General features: G+C 41.7%; 1 protein-coding gene across 1 annotated transcript in view; it reads left to right on the top strand.

Moving 5' to 3' along the window:
* Positions 1-26,362, top strand: part of HTR7 (5-hydroxytryptamine receptor 7) — a 70,851-nt gene that overhangs the window by 36,532 nt on the left and 7,957 nt on the right. Inside the window, exon 2 of the mRNA XM_079793027.1 lies at positions 25,006-25,764. Within this exon, the coding sequence (XP_079649153.1) occupies positions 25,006-25,764 (759 nt within the window). The remainder of the gene's footprint in view (positions 1-25,005; positions 25,765-26,362) is intronic.

The raw sequence follows: 26,362 nt of genomic DNA, 5'->3' as shown, positions 1-26,362 counted from the left end.
TAATTCTTGATGTCCAGGTGATCTGCTTTCACAAGACTGGTGCAGTTATTTGTAGATACATATATGTAGGTCTTCCCTGTATGAATGTGAGATCTTCTCTATTGTGGGCCATGATCGTGGATTTTCCAGAAGAGTTCTGCTTGAAACATTTTGCTTTGCTGTTAAGAATATCTAGGAGCTTGATCTGTTTGAGGTTTGTAATATTGCAAACTTTATATACTAGGTGACTAGCTTCGGTTATGAGATCAAGTGTCAGAGGTCTGTAGAGTGATGACAAAGCACGCATGTGCAGACATGCACCTGAATTACCCAGATAATCGCTGTAATCTCAGGCTGCCTGTGTGCTATCAACCACTGGCTGATGGCAGTCTTTCCTGTGCCAGGCCTCTATCCACTAGATGGTGCTAATATTTGCTGTTGCAGATCCAGCCCCGGGTAATTTTGTAATAAAAGGTGAATTATTTGCCCTAGCTGGTTTGGCTCAGTGGATAGAGCATCGGCCTGTGGACTGAAGGGTCCCAGGTTTGATTCCAGTCAAGGGCACACGCCTGGGTTGTGGGCTAGGGCCCTGGTAGGGGGCATGCAGGAGGCAGCCAATCAATGACTCTCATCATTGATATTTCTATCTCTCTCACTCCCTCTCCCTTCCTCTCTGAAGGCAATGAAAAAGAAAATATATTTTTAAAAAGGTGAATTATTTATTCAATAAATATTATGAAGTACCCGTGAACCAAACTCCCCAGGGGTTGTGAGTGGTGGGTTCTGAAGAGAACCAGGGTGTAGTCCCTGCCCTTGGGAGGGTACCCTCATTGCAGTACACAAATAGTGAGGCATCAAGTGGAAGAGGCCTTAAGAGAGAGGCAATCTAATGCAGTGGTGAGCATGCTGATGCTGGAGCCAGAGTACTGGGTTCGAATCCCAGTTTGTCCACTGCCAGTGTACCAGCTACATTACTTAACCTCTCTGTGCTGGAAAATGTGAGTCATAAAAGTACCTCCCTCAGAGGGGATTATGTGAGCTAACTATGCAAAGCACTTCACTCTGCAGCTGGTATATATATATATATATATATATATATATATATATATATATATTGGCTTTGTATCCCTACCCCCAACTGCTGGCACAGATGCCCAGTAAAGGCAGTGAAGGTGGGGTGCTTCCCCTGCATTATTTACTGGTGGATCCTAAGTGTGCCAGGTGCATAGTAGGCACTCCTGAATAAATATGTTGAATCATAAGTGTAGGTTTGAGGATGGACTTTGTGAATCTAGCCGAGTGTGTAAAGTGTGGAGCTGCTAACAGGGACTCATAAGCTTTCTAATTTAATCAGTTTCTTCTAGATTTCTGTCCTGCTCATTCTAAAGATGCAGATTTTTCATTAAAGGATGCCATTTTTAGGGGAGGTGGGTGGGTGGAGGTGGAAGAGGGTATAGGGGGGAAAATGGTGATGGAAAATAATTAAATTAAAAAGAAATAATGCCATTTTTATAAGAAGATCTTCCTGAGAAAATGCAATAATGCAGAAGGTGGTTTTCTCGGGGGTTCTGCTGGAGGGGAAGGAGAGCTCCTACGGTGACCTTTCACCCCCTGGGGGCACCTGATGGGAGGACCTGGGTCGGGGTGGTGGTGGGGTGGGGGGACTGTTATAGCCACTCCTCTTTCCTGCTTCTCCCTTGCTCTTTCTGTCTACATTGAACAACATCTTGAAGGCAAATGTCAAGACTAGGAATAAGAAGAGCTTAATTTGTCACATCTGAGTACAGCTGTGTGTGGAACTGCAATTTGCATTTTAATGTCCTGCTTATTCCAGAAAAGTGGCATTTTACAGATTTCCTGTATTATTCATGAATTCCAAGGCTTTGTAGTTTAAAAATAAAGTTCAGGTAATGACCAAGAATCAGAGAAGTTAAACTCTATCCGGGTTTCTCACTCTTGCCTTGTCTCATCACTTTTCCATCTGCTTAAGCATTTCTTAGCCTGTTTCTGTGTTATGTAGCCCAGAGTCAGGAACAGACAGATGCCTCATTAGCTTCAGAGTTCCCAAGAGAACATGTGACCTGCAGAGACAAACAGCACAGGTATCTGGGAGCAGGCAGGTACCACAAGCGCTTTTCCTGCTGATGGAGTGGGTGAACCATCCTTAATGCCCCCATGCTGCTTATCCTACCTGTGGAATGTGTGGGCAAATGCTGGGCAGAGGTCAGGTGTTAACCCATCAGCTCTTCTAAATTATGTATTTTTTTTTTTAATGAAAACACAGGTTATTCAGCTCAGAGACAAACCTGGGCATAATGTGCTGGGGAAGTTTGCTCCCCAGAGAGGCCTGGAATGTGCAGTAGTTAAGATGGAAGCCAGGTGGTGTGAAAGCACCTTGCAGAATGGCCCCATCCATGTGGTCACGTGAATTTAGGTGAGAAAGGACACTCCAGGGGCAGGTACGTTCCTGGGCTGCTTAGACTGCTCTTGGGCTCTCCTGGGAGGTGGTGCCATGGGGCTGGAGGGCTTGATGGGTCGCTGCATTCTGTGCTCAGTCTTTGACACCAGGCATAATGGTATAGTTTGAGGAGCAGTCAGAAGTGTTGGGGGGAAATCAATACAATTTTAAGGACTAAGTAAAGAATAAGAATAAGATTCATGGTGTTATTTAAAATATGTCTATCACACAATGGAGGCTGGAAGTGGACGGCTGGAATCAATGCTGGTTCTTGGCTAAAGTGGCTGTTGCCAGAGATGGGAAGTAGGGGAGTAGGGAGGGAAATCGGTTGTTCATACTTAGTTAGTGCCTATGTATCAGGTACTAAATCACGTACTATATAGAGGGGAGTGTGTGTGTGTGTGTGTGTGTGTGTGTGTGTGTGTGTGTGTGTGACACTGTACCAAGGTTTTTACAAACTTTCTGATTTAAACACTGACAAGGTCCTGTATTGGTGGATTTGTTATCTTGTGATGCAAATGAGCACCAGAGGCTCCAAGAGATCTTGAGATCTTGAGCATCAGAGAAAAAAACAATGTATTTAGTATGTGATACAGGGCTATTAATAGATCTTTTCAAAGTCCTTTGTGATGAATTTTAAGATAATGAATTTCAGGGGGTAGATGGTTATATTTCCTGAGATGGTTGGCAACATAATGAGATAGTTTCGTATGACAGATAATGTATAAAATTCTATACTGTTTTACACCATCTATTTAATAAGACTTGTCTTGGTGAGAATGTAATTAATCTCTATCTTTCTTTGTGGAATTGGATTGTACCTGTCAGGAACTACATTTTCTAAAATCTTGCTTGAAGTTACAGAATAAAAACAATTATTATACAATGACCTTTCTTCTAAGGGCAGACCTGGTTGGAAAAATTCAAGATGAAGCTTCATGGCATAATGGAAAGCAAGAGGGGAAATAAGACAAAACTCAGGATGGGGTGAGTGAGGGGGTGCTCCAAAGTCATGATTATTGCAGCAGATGACAAGGAGAGGCAAACATGTACCACTCAAATGATGGGGTCAAGAAAATACTGATTAAATGTTAACGTCCAATTAAAATCCAGGCTATTTCCCATAGTATTATGGGGGAAACACATAGTCTAAAAACTCATCTAATGCAAAATAATAGAGATGCTGTATAAAATTTAAACACTATATATCATTTTAATTGCATGACTGGTCTGGCAAGAAAGTAAGAGGAACCTGCTTACTTAAACTGGAGAGAAAGCAAGCAGTCAGAGAGGTAAACCAGTGTGGAAGCCGGTGGCCTCCCTAGAGGATGGCTGTTGATTTCTGGTGACTTAGAGTCCTGGCTATAAAGGCTGTATTCGGGGGTGGGGGGCAAGCAATTCAAGGGTTTTATATTTGGGGCATAAAGTTGAAACTGTCACCCAAATCTAGGACCCTTGAAAGGGGTGGGGGGACTTGCAGATGAGTTAGCAGGGAAATCTGCCTTCTTAACCCTGACACTGGGGAGTGCAAAGTATCCCTTGAGAATATTTAACCATAAGCAGGCATTCAGGGGGTTTTGAGGTTGGGTTCATATTACTCCTGAGACCCAGGGAAAACAAACCAAACAAATCAAACCACAATTTGGTTTAAAATGAGCCTAGATGGACAATGCTGTCCGGCCTTGGAAGCTGATGCAAATGGTCTATGGAGAAACACGCCCTTGATACAGGCCTAAGAGAAGATCCACAGTTAAAGTTCTGGTAAGCCTGGGTTCACAATCACCAAATCATAGAACTGTTCAGGAAACCAGGGACTACTAGCAAAAACTACACACAGCCCGATAGATCTAAAGGCTTTAGATATAATTATGAAATACTGAACATAAGAAACCCATGTTGACTGTGTTTAAAGAAATAAAAGATGGAATCAAAAGTAGGAGCAAGGAACAAAAATATTCAAAAATAACCAGGCAGATTTGTGGGAAGGATCAAAAAGGGTTCTGAGATGGATGTTAGATGATAGTAGAAGCCTCATATGAAGTCTTGGGGAGCCTTAGGGACATGGCATGGGGCAAGGGGATCTTGTTTTGGAGAATCCTGGTTGAGTCTATTGGCCCTTTAAGGGCATTGTCATTGCTTTTTCAGAGTGCCTTTTCCTGGGAAGGATACAGGCCATCTCATTTTCTGAGACACAGGAAAGGTGATGGCACATGGCTCTAGGGGACTCATTGCCCAAGGAAGTCAGGAATTCCAAAGACTTTTTTATTTAATTAAAAAATATTTTTATTGATTTCAGAAAGGAAGGGAGAGGGAGAGAGAGATAGAAACATCAATGATGGGAGAGAATCATTAATCGGCTGCCTCCTGCATGCCTCCCACTGGAGATCAAGGCCACAAACCCGGGCATGTGCCCTGACCGGGAATTGAACCATGACCTTCCTGGTTCATAGGTCGATGCACAACCACTGAGTCACACCTGCTTGGCTCCAAAGACTTTTTGAGAGATATAGCTTTATCATTGCCACCACACCACCACCGCCATCATCATTAACATCATCTTCATTAACACATACTGTGCTTCATGCATTGTCTTGAGCACATAGTATGGATTATTTAACCTTATTAAACAAGATTTTACTTTGTTTAACCTTCTCGTTATATGTGCTATCATTCACCCTATGTTACAAATGAGGTAATGAATTCCTAGGGAGGTTAAATGGCTTACTCACGCTACGAGTAGCAATTGGGTGTGAACCCAGTCAGCCTGACTTGCGAGCTCACCTTCATGAACTTTGGTGGCTCTGGAAGTTGCTCAGTGCTTTCTTGGAGAAGCATCGCAGCCAATGTGGTTTCCTGAGGAGACTGGGCATCAGGTGCATTGTTTCTTATCCATGGCTGTGGAATTGGAGGTGCTATGGATGCAGCTAGGGCAGGAGCCCTCCTCTCCCCCCCAGGATGAGGGATGGAGCATGCTTGCCTGTATTTGTGATGTCCCATTAATGACAGGAATCAGCTTCCCAAAGGGGAGCAAGGGCACAGCCGAGGTCTATGCCTGGCCTGGAGTACAGCCTGATCCAACCCAAGAAGAAGGAGTGAGAAAGCCAAAGGAGAAAGTACCCAGAGCAAGGAGCAGGGCTGGGATAGTAGTGTTTGAGTAAGGTCCAGATTACAGATTACATGACTGCTGCCTGCACCCACCGAAGCCACAGACACAGTTATGCCGGGAACAACATAGCGGTCAAAGAACAGCAGAGAGAGGGCTTTTCCCACCTAAAACCTGCTTTTGGTGCAGAAGGTCTTACACTGACGATGTTGACCCCTCGTCCTCTGTCTGCCCTGACTCTTCTCTCTTCTGGCACTCTCTGCTCCAAAGGGTTGGAAGGAGGGAGAGAGCTTATCTGTGCTGAAATTCTTTCTTAAAATCTGCAAGAGGCACACACATTTCCTCAGGGAATACACGTGGAGGCTATGCAGGAAAACAGCAGCATGAGGTGGTGAATTTAAATCCTCCCCCCACTGGCCCTTCACCAGTGTTCACAGCCAGAATCAGGGCAGCAACTCTCTCTCTTTCGAGTGGCTGATCCCCTGGGGCAGCACGCTGTGTAGAAAGTTAGGGGTGCCTGATCTCCTCTCACCAGGAACAAGGCCTAGGTCAGGGTGCCTGAGGCTTGAGGGAGAATGTTTCAAAGACTGGACGGATATTGGAATCAAAACTTGAGTTTGAAAATCAAGTTCAGAATTGAGTCAGGAGAGGCAAGTAGAAGATGACCACATGGACAATGGAAGTCCAGGCGTGGAGCTGCGTTTGGATCGTGGAGGAAACAGGAAAGCCCAATGCCAGGGGCAGTGGTGTGGACAGGTGGGAAGTGGCCTGGGTTAAGTGCAGAGGCAGAGGGCGAGTATCCAGGGTATGCTGCTGTGTGAGACCCCAGTTCAGTTAAAGGAGCCATGTTTGAGCAGCGAAACAGTGAGACTTTTTTCTAGTTTATTACAGTCTCTGTTTTAGGGTTATCAAGGGCCTCAGCATGTCCAGTGGCTGGTGTGGGGAGAATCATTGTCCTTATCCTTTGGGATCTTCATCTAGTTAGAGTCAAGTTCAGGGGAAATGGAGGAGGAAAAGACAGTATGGAATTGTACCCTTGGAAATGTCCATAAAGGAATTTTCAACCTTGACTGAAGAGCAAGAGATGAAGAGACATGTGTGATTTGAGGTGGTGTGTGGGGAGGTGACATTAGTACTTGTTGACACCAATTGCATTCTCTTGTACTGATTCTATCAGAATCTCACTTCCCATAAGACGTAAGGATTCAGGAGCCAACTCCTGTTTCTCACAATTGTAGTATAACTCCCTGTGCACAACCACTGGTTGCCTCATCAAATTCATTCTTTAATTTTCTTTCTTAACAAGGCTCTGGGTTTGTTGAGGATGGCAAAGCTTCCAGTTGAAATGCTTGCCTCCCAGCCTCTCTCGGTCCTGTGGTGGTCAGATTACATTGTCCTGGTGAAGGAGACTTAGGTGAAAGTTCTTTCCAGGCAGCTCCTGGAAAAGTCCTTAAAATGGACAGGTTTGGTTGGCTTTATCTTTTGCCTTTTGGCTTTTTCTCCTGTCTCCTTGCCTGGAACATGGATGGTGCGCCTCCTTTTGTAGGAACCATCGTAAGGCCACTGAAGGTCTTAAGAATGGCGATTTAGAAGTGGGGGAGGGCTCCCTGATGGTGTTGTAGAGGCACTGTGCCTGTTGGGGAATCCTGACCTCCAGAGGAAAACAAATTCGTATTTGGTTCAGTCACTTTGGTAAGGCCATTTATATTCTGCCAGAGGCATTCCTACCGGGTACACCCTCACTTACTCTATAAAATAATAATTGTTCTTATTTGGCAGGCCATAGGGAATTCTGGCCAGACCTTTGCTAAACTACAACCTTAAGTAATTGGATTTTCTTTCCTTTATGTCTCTTACATGGATGGCTGTTATTCAGATTAATAACACCAAGGCTGTGCAACTTCTGAAGTCATCAGAGAAGATTCTATTATAGTCAGTAGACTTTTCTTATGTAAATTAAAATCTACCTAGTATAAAGTTTTTTTTTCACAATAAAAAACAAGCAATAACTTTAGAATTCAATTTCCAAAAAAAAATCTTATCCCCTAAATATTCTGGTTAATCAGCATTGTTTTTTACCATAAAATTTAATTAAATTCTGCTTATGTGTTGATTTTAAAATTAAAAAACAAAGTTATTTTCTTTGAACCTATGTAAAATGTAAGGTGTGAAGTTTATAAAATTACTTCTATGACTAAATCAAATTTAGGTCATCAATTTAAGAGAAAGAAAAAATAGTTAAGCTTCACACCATTTCTAAGGTTAATAGAATTTATCCAGTTAATTAAAGGATATCAAGATTTCCAACTTCCTGCTTTTTCAGGTAAATATCCTGAACCAGAGCTGACCAGCTTACGTATGTGTGTGTACTTGAATTAAAGCATTTGAAAATAAATGTTAATGTAAAGACAGAGTAGAATGAGCAATGTCCATCCAACAGATCTGAGTAATACTAAGTAATAAGTTAGCCAGACCTTTATAATTAAAATACTCATCAATTTAAGTTCTCAAAGATTTTCTAGGCATGAAATAACCAAAGGAACACATTAGAAGGAATTAAGAACAGGTAGAAGCTCTTGTCCCAAGTTTTCAGGTCCAGTGTGGTAGCCAGTGGCCACAGGTGACTGCTGTGTACTTGTAATGTGGTTCGTGAGAATTGTGCTGCATGTGTAAAATATACATTAGATTTCCAGGACGTTATACAGGAAAAAGACTATAAAATATCTCGTTAAAATTCTTACATTGGTTCCACATGGAAATTATAATATTTAGGATGTATGAGTTAATGTATTATTACAATTAAGGTCACCTGTTTATTTTTACCTTTTTTAAGATTATAAACTTTAAATTACATATGTGCTTCACATTATATTCCTTTTGGATGGTGCTGGTCTAAAACAAGTAATTGAAACAGACTCAGACATAAAGGAGAAAGCTAGTGAATAGAAAGCATTGTTCCTGTAAATGAGGAAAAAGGAGTCTTGAGAAATCTGCTCCCTAGAATGCTGCCGCCCCAGGGAGCATTACCAAGTGGAAGTCAGGCCCTGTCTCTTCCCTGCTCTGCCCTCCAAGGCGTCTCATCTCACCTGGAGTAACACCCAAGGCTGCACAACGGCCTGCCAGGCGCCCCAAGGTTTGGTTCCTGACCACTTTGCAAATCTGTCCCTAGCATTTCTCCTCACTCAACCGTAGGCTAGCCACTCTGGCCCTTTGGCCGGTTTGAACGTGCCCATGTGCTGCTTTCAAGGCTTTGCATGTAGGACTCGCTTTCTCTGGACTCTCATGTGGCTCACTCTCTCACTTCTCTCTGGTCTCTGCTCAGATCGGCCTCATCTCGCCCTCCTTACTCTCTGTCCCTTACACGGCTGCCTGCAAAACCACGTATAATTTGTTTCCTTGCTTTCATCACCATTATATCTTCATTGTTTAGAAAAGTAGTAGAACATAGTAGGTCCTCAATAAATATTTATAAAACATAAGAATGAATGAAAATATTTAAGTGAAGCAACCAAAATAGAAAAAAAAAGAGTTTGTGAGGAAAAATACCAAAATATTAATAAGATATATCCTGGAGCGATGAGAGTAGGAGTGGTTTTAATTTATTTCTGCTACCTGCCCAAGCACATCCCCTCTTCTTCCTTGTTAACAGAACCTCACTTCATTCAGGCACTCCCTCTGCTACACACGGTCATGTTTCACTAACTCACTCATGGATGCCTCATATTTCTGTGATTGGTTTAGGAGTAGGTATGTGATGTATTTTTTGCTGGTGAGCTGTGAACAGAGGCTGCCAAGGGGACCAGCTGGGAAAGGCTTTATTGCTTAAAAAGAGATGCTGATAAAGAAACAGTTTGTCAGAGCTCTACTGGATGTAGTTTATGTGAGATGCTTGAAATGTCCACGGAGATGCTAAGTCTGAACATTGAGGATGGCAGAGTGAAATAAAAATGGAAGGAGACCAGTCCGCAATGATGTTGTTGGGCTGACAAATGAACTCTCTCAGAGCTGTCCTACTTTGTGACTTCCTGTTTGGGGAGATGATAAATCATTTTCATTGCTAAGGCCATTTTGAGGTGGGCTTTCTGAATTTTCCCCCCCAGATAATGTAACTGGTACTATGTTATAACAAAATTCAGGTGAAACAGCCTCCAAATTATAAACCCATTGGACAAAAGTACAGAAGTCATAATAAGTGATACTATTATAGAATAGTATTTCCCAAAGGAATAGGCTAGGGACACAATTAGCACAAAATGGGTGCTTGGTGCTTAAGGGAAGAACAACTTCAAAAAAGAAGAAATACCCTTGATTTATCAATGTAATTATATAAACTTGAATTATAAGTGTAACACAGAAAAGCAGAAAAACTACTTCCCTTTTCATGTAGTCTGTGCTGATTCAGACATATTTGTAGTCCTGAATTCAATTCCGTAGTCACATTATAAGATTACCCATAGATTCTATTGAAAACAGGGAAGATTCCTGGAGCAATTATTATTTTTTGCTGCCCATAATTGTCTGGTGACCTGATTTTCATCTGGGAAACTGTCTCTACCCCTATTCTTCTGCCATTTGTTTTGGGTGGAGAGGATGCTACCCTAGTCTGGGGTATCGGGTAGAAAGGTCATTTTCCCCCTTGATCTGTATGATTGGTCCAGGATGGGTGTGTGAACCAATCAGAGCCAATAAAATGGAATAAGACTTTTTTCTAGGTCTGTTGAGAGAGAGCAAACACGTTTGAATCAGATTGAACTTTGCAAAATATCTCTGGAGCTGTAGGCAGCCTTATTGCCATGCACAGAACTTGATAATGAAGCCATGTTGATGAATATAGAGATGAGAGTTGGAGGGAACCTAGATTCTGCTGACATCATTTGAGCCCCTGGATCAAAGCATTCCTGAAGCATAACCTCAATATTTTTATTCACATGATATTACATTTGCCTTTTTGCTTACTCTTGTTTGAGCTCAGGCGTGTGTCATCTCCAATGGAAATGACCTAATTGAGTAGAAGATGTGAAATGATCATAAATGTCAGTGTAAATAGTTGTCACAGGTTAGTGGAAAGGAATCTATAAAAAGGCACATTTGTATCCTGTATAATAAAGAGGTAATATGCAAATTGACCATCACCCCAACACACAAGATGGCCACCCCCATGTGATCAAAGATGGCCGCCCCCATATGGACACAAGATGGCCGCCACAAGATGGCCAGCAGGGGAGGGCAGTTGTGGGTGATCAGGCCAGCAGGGGAGGGCAGTTGGGGGCAATCAGGTCTGCAGGGGAGGGCAGTTAGGGGTGACCGGGCTGGCAGAGGAGGGCAGTTGGGGGCGACCAGGCCTGCAGGGGAGGGCAGTTGGGGGAGACCAGGCCTGCAGGGGAGGACAGTTGTGGGGGACCAGGCCTGCAGGGGAGGACAGTTGTGGGGGACCAGGCCTGCAGGGGAGGGCAGTTGGGGGTGACCAGGTCGGCAGGGGAGGGCAGTTGGGGCGACCAGACCTGAAGTGGAGGGCAGTTGGGGGCAACCAGGCTGGCAAGGGAGGGCAGTTAGGGGTGACCAGGCCAGCAGGGGAGGGCAGTTGGGGGCGACCAGGCCTGCAGGGGAGGACAGTTAGGGGTGACCAAGCTGGCAGGGGAGGGCAGTTAGGGGAAATCGGGCCAGCAGGGGAGCAGTTAGGTGTCAATCAGGCTGGCAGGGGAGTGGTTAGGGGGTGATCAGGCTGGCAGGCAGAAGCAGTTAGGGGCAATCAGGCAGGCAAGCGGTTGGGAGCCAGAGTCCTGGATTGTGAGAGGGATGTCTGACTGCCCTGTTGGATTGGGCCTAAATGGGCAGTCAGACATCCCTTGAGGGGTCCCAGATTGGAGAGGTTGCAGGCTGGGCTGAGGGACGCCCCCCCCCCCCCCCACGTGCACGAATTTTGTGCACTGGGCCTCTAGTTTGATATAATATAGAACTTTTAAATACTTGGTGTTGGAGGAGGTCAATGAGAAGATGTGACCACCAATTGACCCAAGGCCTGGACCCCAGTAATCAGAGACTCCCACCCCAACCCTTGTCTTTATAATGTGTGCTCTGTTTGTCTTCCCCACTCCCAGAAACTGCACCAAGGACATAGTCTTGAGATGATAATATGGTGATGACACTGTCTACGTGATTAAACCCAGTTTAGGCCCCCTGTGTGGGTAACTGAACCCAGTTAAGGCCTCTGTATAAACTTTTTAAGATTCTGGCAGGTGTGTGTGGAAATCAACTCATCTTGCAGGCACCAAGAACAGCCTTGTGAGTAAGTTCCCTTGCTTATTAAACTCATCACCTACCTATTGTTAGCTGCCTTTTTCTTCCCTCTCTCCCTGCTTCCTGAGTATGGGGCGATATCAGATTACACCCAGGAAGCTCCTGAGGAGGTTGCGAATACTTGAGACTCTCAGCAGTGTCGCTTCTCTGTCAATGTACAAGTTTAACCAAATGCAGGGGATGCTCTAAATGGGAATTTCTATATTGAATTAGAATCAGGGCTTCTAAGTTTTTTCAACTACTCTTTCTTTAAAAAAATATTTAATAATTAATCAGTTTACTTTTTACAGCACAGTGGTTAGACATTTATGTAACTTACAAAATAATCCCCGCCCCTCTACAGTAAGTCTAGTACCCACCTGGTACCATACAGAGCCATTACAATATTATTGACTATATTCTCTATGCTGTTTTTTACATCCCTCATGACTATTTTGTAACTGCCAATTTGTACTTTTTTATACCTTCACCTTTTCACCCAATCTGACAACCATCAGTTTGTTCTCTGTATCTATGGGTTTGTTTCTGTTTTGTTTGTTCGTTTATTTTGCTTTTTAGATTCCACATATAAGTAAAATCATATGGTATTTGTCTTTCTCTGTCTGACTTATTTCACTTAGCATAATACTGTCTACTAGTAAGTCCATCCATGTTGCAAATATGCACCCCTATGTTCATTGCAGCATTATTTACAAAGGCCAAGGTATTATCAATAAATAAAATAAAAAATATCCTTTATAGACTGAAATGCAAAAGAGATTAAAAGAAATGAAAAGAAAAAATCATGCTAGAAGATAACTTTCAGAGTAAATTAAAATATAAAACATTTTTAAAAAGCTCTTTAGTAGGTATTAGAAATCATTATATGTATTAAAAAATCAATATTTTGGAAGACATTGCAATTGAACACTGATGACAAAATTACCATAAATTCATTAAATAACCTCCTAAATTCAGACAGCACTAAAACAAATTCATAAAAACAAAACCCCATATCATAGCACCATAATTCTTACTCGTATTTACTTAATACTTTAAAAAAGCAATTCGGCATCAGGTATTTGGCTGGTTATTTATTCTCTTCTTCCATTCTAATCCTTTATTCTCTTATCTTTTCAATATTTTTCCTAAAAAATGGCACTATTCTACTAGTTTGAAATAACATGCTGTAGTAGTAGCCTATATAGGCCATTAGTTATAGAGTCCATTTACTTAGATGTCTTCCTTTTCTTCTAGGAAACACGACATGTAACCATGAGAACTGGAGATTATTCTTCTCTTCCTTCCCCTTTAGCCATTAAAAAAACACTACAACCTGGTCAGTGTGGCTCAGTGGTTGAGTGTCGACCCATGAACCAGGAGGGCACATGCCTTGGGTTGTGGGCTAGATCCCTAGTAGGAGGCATGTATGAGGCAGCTGATTGATAATTCTTTCTCATCATTGCTATTTCTCCTTCTCCCTTCTTCTCTCTGAAATCAATAAAAACATAAAATAAACACCACAACTTGAGTCCAGAGGCTATTTCTATTATTTTCTTCCCCTAGTCCCTTTTTATATATCTTTATACTAAAGCAAAACTCTTCCAGAATTAAAAATTATACCTGATAAAACTTACTTTCTACCTGTACAGAAAAAGAACCCATATTCCTTTTATACATGTGTCTACCCAGAAACTCAATCTGCTCTCTGTAAGTTTAATGAAATATGGCAGATATATTTTTCCTTTTATCCCAGAATGTGACTATGCTAAAAGAACAAGAAGAACAAAAATAATTCTGCCTCATGTTTTCATAGCATTTGAATAATACTAGCTAACATTTACTGAGCATACAGCATGCCAGGCTTATATGCAGCATTGGATTCAGTCTTTACAATCCTATATGGTAGATATTATCACTGTTTTACAAATGAGAAAATTAAGGATCAGAGAGGTTAACTTACTCTCCCAATATCAAAACTGGGTTTCAAACATGGGTTTTCCTGACTCCAGGGCCTCCTTTTAACCAATACACACTTTTCTACTTACTCATTTACAAAACACATCCATAGACATGCTCTAATATAATCTTATTTTCCCATGTATTTTGAGGATATATTGTTAAGTGAAAAACACAATGTGCAAAATAGTATATATAGTCTGTTGTTTTATGTGTAAGAAGTGGGAGGTAAGAACATTTATTCCCATTTGCTTGCATTTATATGAAGAAAAGCTGGAAGAATACCCACAAGTCTAATAAAAGTGATACATGTAAGTAGTGGGGGTAAGGAGGATGAAAACAGGATTTGAAGTAAGACTTGTCAATATATACCTTATTATATTTTAAAATCTGAAGTATGTGAAAATATTGCTTATTCAATGAATTAAATTCACATTACAAAATTTAAAAAGATAAATGATCAACCTGGATGCATGAAGAGAATGGATTAGGAAGGAGAAGAGTAGATGTGGAGGGCCAATTTAGAGGCTACTGCCGAAATCCATGGAGAGATAATGATTCTGGAGTGGTGGTAATGGAGACAAGTGGATAGGTTTTAGAGACATTGAGGAGGTGAAATAGAGAGGGCTGGGTTGATAACTGGGAGGGGACTGATGAATGAGAAGGAAGAGTTAAAAGATGACTCCAGATTTCTGGGCCACACCTGTAGATGAATTTACTGAGTTGGGGAAAGAGGAGGAGGCTCAGTTTGTGGAAATGATGATATGTTTGGACTTGAGATGGTGCCAGACCCATAGAGAGTGTTTAATGAAAGTCTGTTGAATGAACGAGTGAATACAATGCTTTAGCGATATCAGAGTGGAGATGTGAAGAAGGCAGGTGGATTTTTGGGCCTGGAGCCTCATGGAGAAGTATCGGCTGGGAATTCAAATTTTGGGATTATCAGCCAACAGAGGTTTTTGAAGCACTGGTAATGGGTGAAAACAATAGGGAACATAGAGTTAGGAGAAAAGTGGGGTTGGGTCCCAGCCTTGAGGAATTCCAAACCATAAAGGCCACATAGTGGAGGATAAGGTAGCAAAGAAGACTGGGCAAAGAGGACAGAGAGGTAGAAACCCTGGGAGAGTGCGCTGATACTGAACCAAGGAAAAAGTTTCAAAAAGGAGGCATTGAGTGCAGAGCTATCAAGTATGAAGATGCAGAAATGTCTACTGAATCTAGAGCGGTCATCAGTGACCCCAGCAAATCTGTCTCAGGCCTCGTGGGGTGGACAGTGGCTTGCAGTGGATTGAGGACCACTTATTTCAGAGAATGCCCCACCGTTTTTTCAGTCATCTGGTTTGAAAACTGATGAGCTTCTTCATCTCCTCCTTTGTCTTTGTCCCTTTCCCTCATCCTTGCTAAACCATTTCCAAGTTATGTCCATTCTGTTTCAGCAGTATCTTTTGCTACTGTCGTCTTTTCTCGATTCATACTGTCACTTCATTAATTCAGGTCCAGACAGCTCTCATGCCAGTAAATTCCACAAACACCTATTCTGTGCTGCCCTGCTCTCTCTTCTGTGTGTAGAGCATTACCACCCTCTCTTCTTACTGCCTTTCTCTGATGCTTTGTGTCACAGCCCTGCTCCTCTCCTATTAGATCAACTCAAGTTGCAGCCTTATTTGCCATTTCCTTTCTGTAAAATGGGGTTCTGAAGGCAGGAAGTCAGCTCTGTTTTTTTGAGTATCTGTCAGGTAGTGGGTTGAGTGAAAGCCTACATACATGTTCTCATGAGGCAGGTATTCTTTCCCCCTTTCTTACAGGCAAGGCAGCGAAAACTCAGGGAGGCAGTGTTTTTCAGAGTACTTTAGCTGGTAAAAAGGATGGAGCTGGAATTCAGACCTAACCTGCCTGATGCAGAGATGAAGTTGTTTTCATTTTATCTTGATGTTGAATATCGTCTAGCCACTGTGTGGAGGTGGTACTTCTCTACGCAGCCTGAGATAAACGTGGGAAACCATGCCACAGATGTTTAGAGTGAAGAATGATTAAAAAAAGGCTGGGTAGTCTTTTTCAGAGAGAAGATAAATCAAGAATTAGGAGAAATGAGAAAAAAACAACAACACAAGATTTGAATTAGCGAAAATAGAGGTAGCCTTTTAGAGTTAGCTGCTTGGAATGGCGAGGTAGAAGCCAGATTATTGGGAGAAGCAGACGGAAGTAGGTGGGTAGTAAATAAAAGCAGCTGAGGTAGACTATGTGTTCAATAAATTTGGGGTGCAAAAGGATGAACACTATGGAGGACTGAGTGGAGCACAACTGTCCCTCGATATCCAAGGGGGATTAATTCCAGGACCCAAGGGATACCAAAATCCATGGATGCTCAAGTTCCTTATATAAAACTAGAGGCCCGATGCATGAAATTCGTGCAAGAGTAGGCCATCCTTCCCCCGGCTTCCGGCACCGGCTTCCCTCTGACACCCAGGACCCCGGCTTCCCTCCAGCCACTGGCAGGCACCCGGGACCCGGGCTTCCCTCACAGCCCCAGCTTCGTCTGTAAGGACGTCTGGTCTAATTAGCATATTACGCTTTTATTATTATAGATGGCATGTTATTTGTGTATAACCTATGCAATCCTCCTATACTTTGTCACCTTCAGATTACTTCTAATTCCTAACACAAAGTAAATGCTATGTAAATAGTTGTTATACTGTATTTTCAGGGAATAATGACGGGGAAAAAGTCTGTACATGTTCAGTACAGACACAGCCATCATAGGCCTAACTAGTAGTACACATAAGCAACAACTAACATTTTTTTAGAATATTATTTTTGATCCTCAGTTGGCTGAGGGCTGACAGTATAATATGTACACACAGTATACACATATGCATACATACATACATTTATATAGGTGGAACAGAATGAAAGAGAGACAGAGAGAGAGAGAAAGAGAGAGAAAGAAAGTGAGAGAGAGGAAGTGAGAGAGAGGAAGAGAAAGAATTAAGAAGTCAGTGCCTAGAGGTAGGAAGAAGCATAGGCCAGTGCTCTTTATGCCATTGCAGGGAGAAAGTTGGTGTTCTATTGAATAAAGGAAACGTCTGCTTGAGATAGTGGGGATCTTCCACCTGAAGACACAAGCCAATCTCAAGTTTTAAGAGAAGCTGAGGTCCAAACACCTGTTCTGGAAGGTAGAGCTGAAAGGGCTTTGAGGTCGTGATCACAATGCAGATCTGTACTGCAACTTGCTCCCAACCCCAGCTCTGCTCGCTGCTCCCCTCCCCTGCTTTCTTTTTCTTCATTGCACTTATAATTATCTGGCTTGTTTTCAAACTTTGGGTTATGACCCATTATTGGGTCATGAAATCAATTTAGTGTATTAAGACCAGCATTTAAAAAATCTGAAGTAGGCCCTGGCTGGTGTGGCTCAGTTGATTGGGCATCGGTCAGTGCACCAAGAGGTTGCTGGTTCAATTCCAGATCAGGGCACATGCCCGGGTTGCCAGGTTGCCAGATTGCCAGTTCAATCCATGATACGGGGCATGCAGGAGGCAGTGTATAGATGCTTCACTCTCCCATTGATGTTTCTCTTCCTCTCCCTTCCTCTCTCTCTAAAAAAATAAAATATTTTTTTAAAATCTGAAGTATAATAGCATACAATAGAAGAGAGTGAATTGCAAGTTATAATGGTAAGTATGGTATTGTGAAACTTTTGTTTCAATCTCATATATAAAAAAAAGCATATCTATATTCTTGTACCTACATATATGTACACACATATATGTATGCTTTCATTTCTTATTTGTATACATGCATACAAGTATTTGTACTGAGTGACTATGAAAATATATATTTTTATTATGAGAAATATTTATTCTTATTGTCAGAAAGGTTTGTAAAACCCTGTTGTATTTTATGCATTTTTAAAAAATCTTCAACTTGATGAAGACATGAAAACCATGCTCATTTCGTTTGTATTTAGCACAGTCCTGGGAGACAGAACTGATATGATGTAAACATTAATCATGATGATTTGGTTAGGCAAAACTGGAAGCACATTATTAAGATGAAATATATCAAGTATAAGTCAAATCCTTGCACAAAAAGTATAAAGTCTTTGTAACTGAATGAGGAGGGCTGCTCTGACGGCAGTATGTGGGATAAAGAACTACAACAATCAATCCTAAATACAAAGCCGTAGGTCTCCATACCTCCTCAAAAGAAAGTCATGGATGGTGGCCCAGGACTCTATGTTTCCAAAGCTTCTCGGTAATTCCTATAATCTGACAGCTTTGGGAGGCACCGGTGGAGTCTGGAGATTCACGTACCGTGAGGGAGGAGATCTCATGGGGGAGGTATTTTAATGTGCAAACATTTTTGAAGCCTAACACTTTAAACACCATTGTATTTCAGAACAATTCTACCCAATTTTTTTACCCCCTAAATGATTATTACATAGCAACAAAATTCAAGAGAAGTCATTCAATTAAGAACCATTTTCTATCATTTCTATGCAGTCAGAATGGAAGACAGGCAGCAGAGGTAATTTGCTCTCTAATCCCTCTCTCTATAGATTATAACTCCCTAGTACTCTTTTTTCTCCCCAAACCCCTACTTTAATGGAACTCCTAATGTGAGTTACATACATTCCTCAATTATATAATACTTTAGTATATAATACCTTTGTCTGTGAGACTTACTGTATTTTAGCATTTTAAAGTTAAACTCTTAAGGCTTGATAGACACCCCACTTCTTAATTAACAGTGAACATAAAATGTTAGTGTGACAAATATTAACCATGCATAATAGGGAATATTCATAATCAATGTAGGTTGCTTCCCCTACCTCTCCCTCAAAGGTAAGATTTATGCTATACAAGACTTGGGAGAATGAATGTATAATTTGGACATCACTTCCCTGAATACCAGTATTACTTTATACAAGTATAGTAATTATGGGATTTTAAATGCCAGTGAGTTCTGTTTCCTTTGTGTGAATTTATGAATGTAATAAAACACTTTCAGAAAGCTAATCAAATAAAACAATCTACTTTTTAATTATCAGCTTTTTACAGATTTTATGAGCCAGATCAGTGGTCAGCAAACTCATTAGTCAACAGAGCCAAATATCAACAGTACAACGATTGAAATTTCTTTTGAGAGCCAAATTTTTTAAACTTAAACTTCTTCTAATGCCACTTCTTCAAAATAGACTTGCCTGGGCCGTGGTATTTTGTGGAAGAGCCACACTCAAGGGGCCAAAGAGCCGCATGTGGCTCGTGAGCCGCAGTTTGCCTACCACGGAACCAGATAATCTCTGTTGCCAAAATCACTGAAGTGACCTAGGAATCACAGAATCTTCTTAAATCTTTTATTTTGCTTTTAGAATTAAAGTGGTGTTAATATCATTATTTTTACACTTTACATGCTCATTGTAAAGAAAATAAGCTATTAAATAAAGTACAAAGAAAAAATTTAGAAGTATCCAAATCTCTACAACTCAGATAAAATTGCTATTAATATTTTGCTAGATATTTTTCTAGACATCTCATGATACTGCCCCCCCTCAGACAAACACCTAGTTTTTCATAAAAAGATTAATATATGAAACTATTATTTGTATTTTTGTGCTAGACATTGTTTCCTATCCACTTTTTTGTTGTTTTCATGTCAGTAAATAGATATGTAGGCCATAGGTTACATGCCATATATTTATGAAATCTCACAACTGGGTAGCAATTGAGGTAAAAATAAACTGGCTTATTTTTCTCCTTATTCAAATATAAATCCCAAACTATCAGACAGAGAAATTAAGAAAATCCCATTTAAAATTTCATCAAAAAGAATAAAATACCTAGGACTAAATTTAACCAAGGAAATAAAATACATGTACTCTGAAAACTATAAGACATTGATTAAAGAAATTGAAGAAGAGATAAATAAATAGACTGGAAGAATTAAGATTGTTAAAATGTATATACTACCCAAAGCAATCTACAGATTTAATTCAGTCCCTATTAAAATATTAATGGCATTTTTCACAGAACTAGGGCAAATAATTCTAAAATTGAATGAAACTACAAAGACTCCAAATAGCCACAGCAATCTTAAAAAGAAGAATCAAGTTGGAGGAATCATGCTCCCTGATTTCAAACTATGCTACAAAGTGACAGTAATCAAAACAATATGGTACTGGCACAAAAACAGACACACAGAAACAGAATAGAGAGCCCAGAAATAAACCCACACTTATATGGTCACTTAAATCATGACAAAGAAGGCAAGAATATTCAATGAGGAAAAGACAGTCTCTTCAGTAAATGGTGTTGGGAAAACTGGACAGATACATGCAAAAAAAAATAAATAAACCTAGACTACTTTCTTTCAACAGATACAAAAATAAACTCAAAATGGATTAAAGACTTAAATATAAGACCTGAAACCATAACACCCCCAAAAGGAAACATGGGCAGTAAACTCTTTAATATCAGTCTTAGCAATATTTTTTGGCTATATCTCCTTAGGCAAAGGCAACAAAAGCATTTTCCTGATGATTACTAATGGGACTACATCAAACTAAAAAGATTTTGCACAGTGAAGGAAACCATTAACAAGACAAAAAGGCAACAACTGAAGGCAGAAGATATTTGCAAATGATATCTAATCAGAGGTTAATATCTATAATATATAAAGAACTCATATAAAAAATAATAAAGAACTCATACAACTCAACATCAAAAAATAATCCCATTGCCCTAGCTGGTTTGGCTCAGTGAATAGAGTTCAGCCTGTGGACTGAAGAGTCCTGGGTTTGATTCCCAGTCAGGCTACATGCCCGGGTTGCAGACTCAATCCCCAGTGTGGGGTGTGCAGGAGGCAGTCGTAGTCAATGCTTCTCTCTCATCATTGATGTTTCTATCTCTCTCTCTCCCTTCCTTTCTGAAATCAATAAAAAATAAAAAAATAATAACCTCATTAACAAATGGACAGAAGAGCTGAATAGACATTTCTCCAAAGAAGACATACAGATGGCCAACAGACAAATGAAAAGATGCTCAACATTAGTAATCATCAGGAAAATGCAAATCTAAACCACAATGAGATATCATCTCACAATAGTCAAAATGGCTATTATAAAAAAGACAATAAATAATAAGCATTGGCAAGGAAGTAAAGAAAAATAAACCCTCATGCACTTTTGGTGGGATTATAAACTAGTGTAGCCACTACAGGAAACAATGGTGATTCCTCAAAAAATAAAAAATAGAACTACCATATGAAGCAAGAATTTCACTTCTGGGTATTTATCTGAAAAAAACCCCACACAAAACAATAATTTGAATAGACATATGCTCTCCTATGTTCATCTCAGCATTGCTTGCAATAGCCAAGTTATGTATGTATAAATATACATACATATGTGTGTATGTGCATATATATATGTGTGTGTATGTGTGTGTTTGTGTGTGTATTCATACAGTTGTGAGATTTCATGAATATACAGTCTTTTACTACTACTTCAATGACTCATCCTATATAATAAAAGGCTAATATGCAAATCAACCAAATGGCAGAATGACTGGTTGCTGTGATGCACACTGACCATCAGGGCCAAACACTCAATGCAGGAGCTGCCTCCTGGTGGTCAGTGGGCTTCCACAGGGGGAGCGTCCCTCAGCCAGAAGCCGGGCTCACTGCTGGCGAGCACAGCGGTGGTGGTGGCAGCACTAAGGACCCCTTGGGGGATGTCTGCTTGTCGGCTTAGGCCCACTCCACTGCGAGAGGGTGCAGGCTGGCCTGAGAGACCCCCCCCCCCCCAGTGCATGAATGTCATGCACCAGGCCTCTAGTCTTCTTATAATAAATTTCTTTCTATTTTGAATCTATTTCTGGGATCTGTTCTGTTCCATTGATTTATCTGTCTGTTTTTGAATAATTTTTATTGAGATTTTATTTCTGTGGCTTTATACTATTTATAGAATAAATATTCTTTCATTTGAATTCATTTTCATGTTTTCTATTTTTGCATATTTACTTGATGAACTTAAAAATCATTTGGTCAAGTAACAAAAGCCCTGCTAGGCTTTTCAACCAAGTTGTATAATATTTTTAGATTAATTGAGGGGAAATTGGCACTTTTTGTAATACTGGGTTTTCTTATTTTAAAAAAGTCACCCCCCCCCCCCCACTCCCTCCCAGATTCAAAGCATTCTCTCAGGTTTTTTGGTAGCATTTTATGTTTGCTTATTTAGGCCATGGCCATTTTGATGTGAATGGAATGATTTCCTTCTATAATATTTGTAAATTGTTAATTAGAAAAACTACTGACTTTTGTTTATTTATTTTATTTCCAGACAATTTAATGGGCACCTTTTTTTCTCTAATCATCTCTTGGTTGATTTTAGCTTTCAAAAGTCTCACCAAGTGGTACCCAGGAAGCAAATGAAGTAAATATAACTTCCTTCCTGTAGGGCATGACTTGAGACCACTAGAGAGTGGGGCATAAAATAGGAGAGTTTATGGAATATAATTTGTACATTTAGGAAAGACCAAATATGGGCCAATCTTACATCATTGAAATGATATGTCAGACTAAGTATTATTAGAATGAATAAGCATGCTGTCCTTGTTAGGTTATTTAATATTCTTAGATGTCTTCGGTACTCAAAGCATCTCTCAGATTAATCTTTGTGAATTCTGTATCATTTATGTGAACTGCAGAAAGGCTGGATTTAATTAAGTCTGTAGATACTGGTTCCTGTTTGAGTAAGTGGAGGAAGGAGAGGAAAACTGGAGTTACCAGGTTGTGATTTCTAGGCTTGCTCATTTTTTTTTTTTTTTTGGTATAACCTCACAAATGAAATCTAACTTATTTTCTTGTTGTGCGTAATCCTACTTCCTCTTTCCAAAATGCGCCTGTTGTTGCTCTAACTTCCCACCATCCCAACCCCCTAGGTAAGTAGGTGAAAGCTGGTCTGGTCGGACAATGCCATCTTGTGGCTACCTGGGGAACTGTATGAATTAATCTCCTGGTGAACCTCCAGTCTGGATTGGTATCCTGGAAGCCAGATCCAGGCGTGGGAACAAGCAGTTATGCCTGAAGCAACCGCCAAAGAGAGAAGATAACACAGGTCTAAGCCCTGGCAAAGGCTGCCTGCGGAATCTGGGAAATAAGGAAGGAGCCATAAAGACTATGTCCCCAGGAGTTGATAGACAGCAAGGACCAGGTCCAGAGAGAGACATCTGCAAAGGATTTCCAACTGGAGAGAGAGAGAGAGCTCCAGAACCAAAGCAAAGAAAGGGAACCCCCCTTTTTTTTCCTTCTCTCTCTTACTGGACTATCTGCATTCAGTCTTTGGGCAGAGATCAGCTTAATTGTGGATTTCCAGTCATTTCTAACACCTTTCTTCAGGGGTTTCCTCATTTACTCTTTTTTTTTTATTAATTATTATTTTCTTAAAAATTTCTCCATTGTTTAAAACTCCGGTAATATCAGATAATTCCACATAGGGCACAGTCTGCTTCACATCTTCCTTCTCTTTCTCTCTCTTTTCCCTTCCCCCCTCCCTGCTACCTCCTTTCTCCTTTCCCCTTCCTTTTCAGCTCCTATTCTCTCACTCCAGGAAAGCCTCTCCCTTGCCCATCATTCTATTTGAGAGCCAAAACGTAATCTTAATTACAGCTGATAAACCTAGGGATGGTGCGTGTGGGTCAGCTTTACCAAGGACACGGGAAGGCAGAGGTTGGGAAATGAAGAACAGGTGCTACTAACACCTGGATCCTTGGAAGGGATGAGGGTTCCTTCAACATCACCACCAGACTCGGTCCTCCGTTCAACCCTCCGTGGTTTCCCCAGGTGCCATGTGCCTGCTTTCAAGATTTTGTGTGTGTGTTTTGTTCACTGCTGTATCCCCCAACCTTTAAAACAGCACCTGGCACATAGAAGGAGCTCTATGAATACTTACTGAAGGGATGGATAGGACAGTCTGGTTTCATTTCTTTTTACTATATATTTCAATTTTGCCCTGTAAGTGTTGCAGTGATGCTCAGTTTCATTGTGAGAGGATGACTTTTGGCTTTTGTAGGAGAGTTTAAACTTACGTAACATGGAGGATATTTCTAGCACAAATAAGATTATTTTTAAAATTTCAACCTACCAACTGACAGACATTCCGAAAATAACCTGTTGGGAAGCTGGGGACTCTCTGTACCTTTTGTTTTCATGTTTCAAGAGTGTATCTTTTACATACATAAATGAAGTGAAAAAACAAACCAGCAAAATGACCAGCTTTCACCTGTCTTGACTTCTTAAGTGCTCTTTGCATCTTTCCCAAAATAGAAGCCAAGACTGTTAAATACAGCGGAGAAAACAGATTCAGAAAGATGAACATGACTAAGCATTTGGCAAATGTCTCACTGTATATGTTTTCTGTTTGCTGATAAATCCTTGATAACAGAGACAGAGAAATATATGTATTCTCTGTGTAGAATTAAGCCCAGAAAAAATGTTGGGTTTACCAAATATTTTTCAGAATTGTGCTCTTTCTCATGAGTCTTCTCAAGAGAGGAGAGATGAGGCAGGCTGTTTTTATTTTATAGATTGTTCCTCTGACATTACTCTTATGTGAGAATTTTCTGGGGGTAGAAGAGTGATCACTTGCTACTTTGCATTCCAAAACCTTAGGATTTTATAAAGATCTCACACATCTCTGTAATCTTAAAGAATTTCTTTTGCTACAGTGCAAAGGAGCAGTTAAAATGAGTTAAAAGCTCGCCTAAAATAAGACAGCCGAGCAGTGGGTGTAAAACATCAGAGTGTGGTAGACCTTGCTTAATTCGTGAGGATGTGTCACAACATCCTACATCAGGCTTGACATTTTGTTCCTGGCAGATTTTGGTGGGAGTGGTCATGGGGGGAGGGGAGATGTTTAATCTTCAGTTCATTGACTACAGGGAGGACAAGACGCTACAAGGGATGTAAGGAGCATGGAGTAGCAATTACAGGCAGAGGGATCTTAGACTGAATCTTGGCAATGCCTGTGTGGTCTGGAATAAACTAGGTAACATCTCTAACATCTCAGAGCCTTAGTTTACCTTTCTGCAAAATGGGAATAATGATGCCTATCTAGAAGGGCTGTCATGAGGAATGGAGCTGCTAGGTCTAAAGCCTAGCATCCAGCTCGTGGTACTTCCTAGTCCAGGACATGTGGTCCCTGTGGTCACACGGTCTCTCTCCGCTTCGTTTCTAGGTACCTGGGGATCACCAGGCCTCTCACGTACCCCGTGCGGCAGAATGGGAAATGCATGGCCAAGATGATCCTCTCCGTCTGGCTTCTCTCCGCCTCCATCACGTTACCCCCGCTCTTCGGATGGGCGCAGAACGTCAACGACGACAAGGTGTGCCTGATCAGCCAGGACTTCGGCTATACAATTTACTCCACCGCAGTGGCGTTTTACATCCCCATGTCGGTCATGCTCTTCATGTACTACCAGATTTACAAGGCCGCCCGCAAGAGCGCCGCCAAACACAAGTTCCCCGGCTTCCCGCGCCACCCGGAGCCCGACAGCATCATCTCCCTGAACGGCATGGTGAAGCTGCAGAAGGAGGTGGAGGAGTGCGCCAACCTCTCGAGACTCCTCAAACACGAGAGGAAAAACATCTCCATCTTTAAGAGGGAGCAGAAAGCAGCCACCACCCTGGGCATCATCGTCGGGGCCTTCACCGTGTGCTGGCTGCCCTTCTTCCTCCTCTCGACCGCCAGGCCCTTCATCTGCGGCACCTCCTGCAGCTGCATCCCGCTGTGGGTGGAGAGGACATTCCTGTGGCTGGGCTATGCAAACTCTCTCATTAACCCTTTTATATATGCCTTCTTCAACCGGGACCTGCGGACCACCTACCGCAGCCTGCTGCAGTGCCAGTACCGGAATATCAACCGCAAGCTGTCGGCTGCGGGCATGCACGAGGCCCTGAAGCTGGCGGAGAGGCCCGACAGAGCCGAGTTTGTGCTGTAAGGTCATTTATCACTGTTTTCCTTTGTCTCCCCAGCCCTTTTATGGAGCTTCTTTATATATAGACTAGAGGCCCAGTACATGAAAATTCATGCACTACAGGGGGGAGGGGGGGATGTTCCTAAGCCCAGCCTGCCTCCTCTCACAGTCTGGGAGCCTCAGGGGCAGGAGGTGACCCGGTGATCAGGGGAAGGTGACACCCCCATCACACCTCTGCTGCTGCCACTGCTGGCAGCGCAAACCTCGGCTGGCCCTGTTTACCTGAGCCTTGGGTGGCCCTGGGTGGCTGGGCAGCTGCCATCCGAGGCTTGCCTGCGCCTCGGGCTGGCCCTGGGTGGCTGGGGGGCTGAGGGGACTGGGGGACTCCAGAGGCACGTGCGTGGAGCGGCCAGACCCACCTGGGGGTGGGCCCGGCCATGCAGTGTGCCTGATGCCCCAGCGGGGCTGAGGGGACTGGGCACCGTCATCTTGTGGCTGTGGGCGCTGCCATCTTTGAGGGTGTGACAGTCAATTAGCATATTCACTCCTTATTGGCTGTGGGCTCCACCATCTTTGTGAGGGTATGATGGTCAATTAGCATATTCCCTCTTTATTAGA

The sequence above is a fragment of the Cnephaeus nilssonii genome (genome assembly GCF_951640355.1).
Source record: "Cnephaeus nilssonii genome assembly, chromosome: 16".
Lineage (NCBI taxonomy): Eukaryota > Metazoa > Chordata > Mammalia > Chiroptera > Vespertilionidae > Cnephaeus > Cnephaeus nilssonii.
Note: the sequence above shows the minus strand (reverse complement) of the source record. Positions and strands in the feature narration are given on the sequence as shown.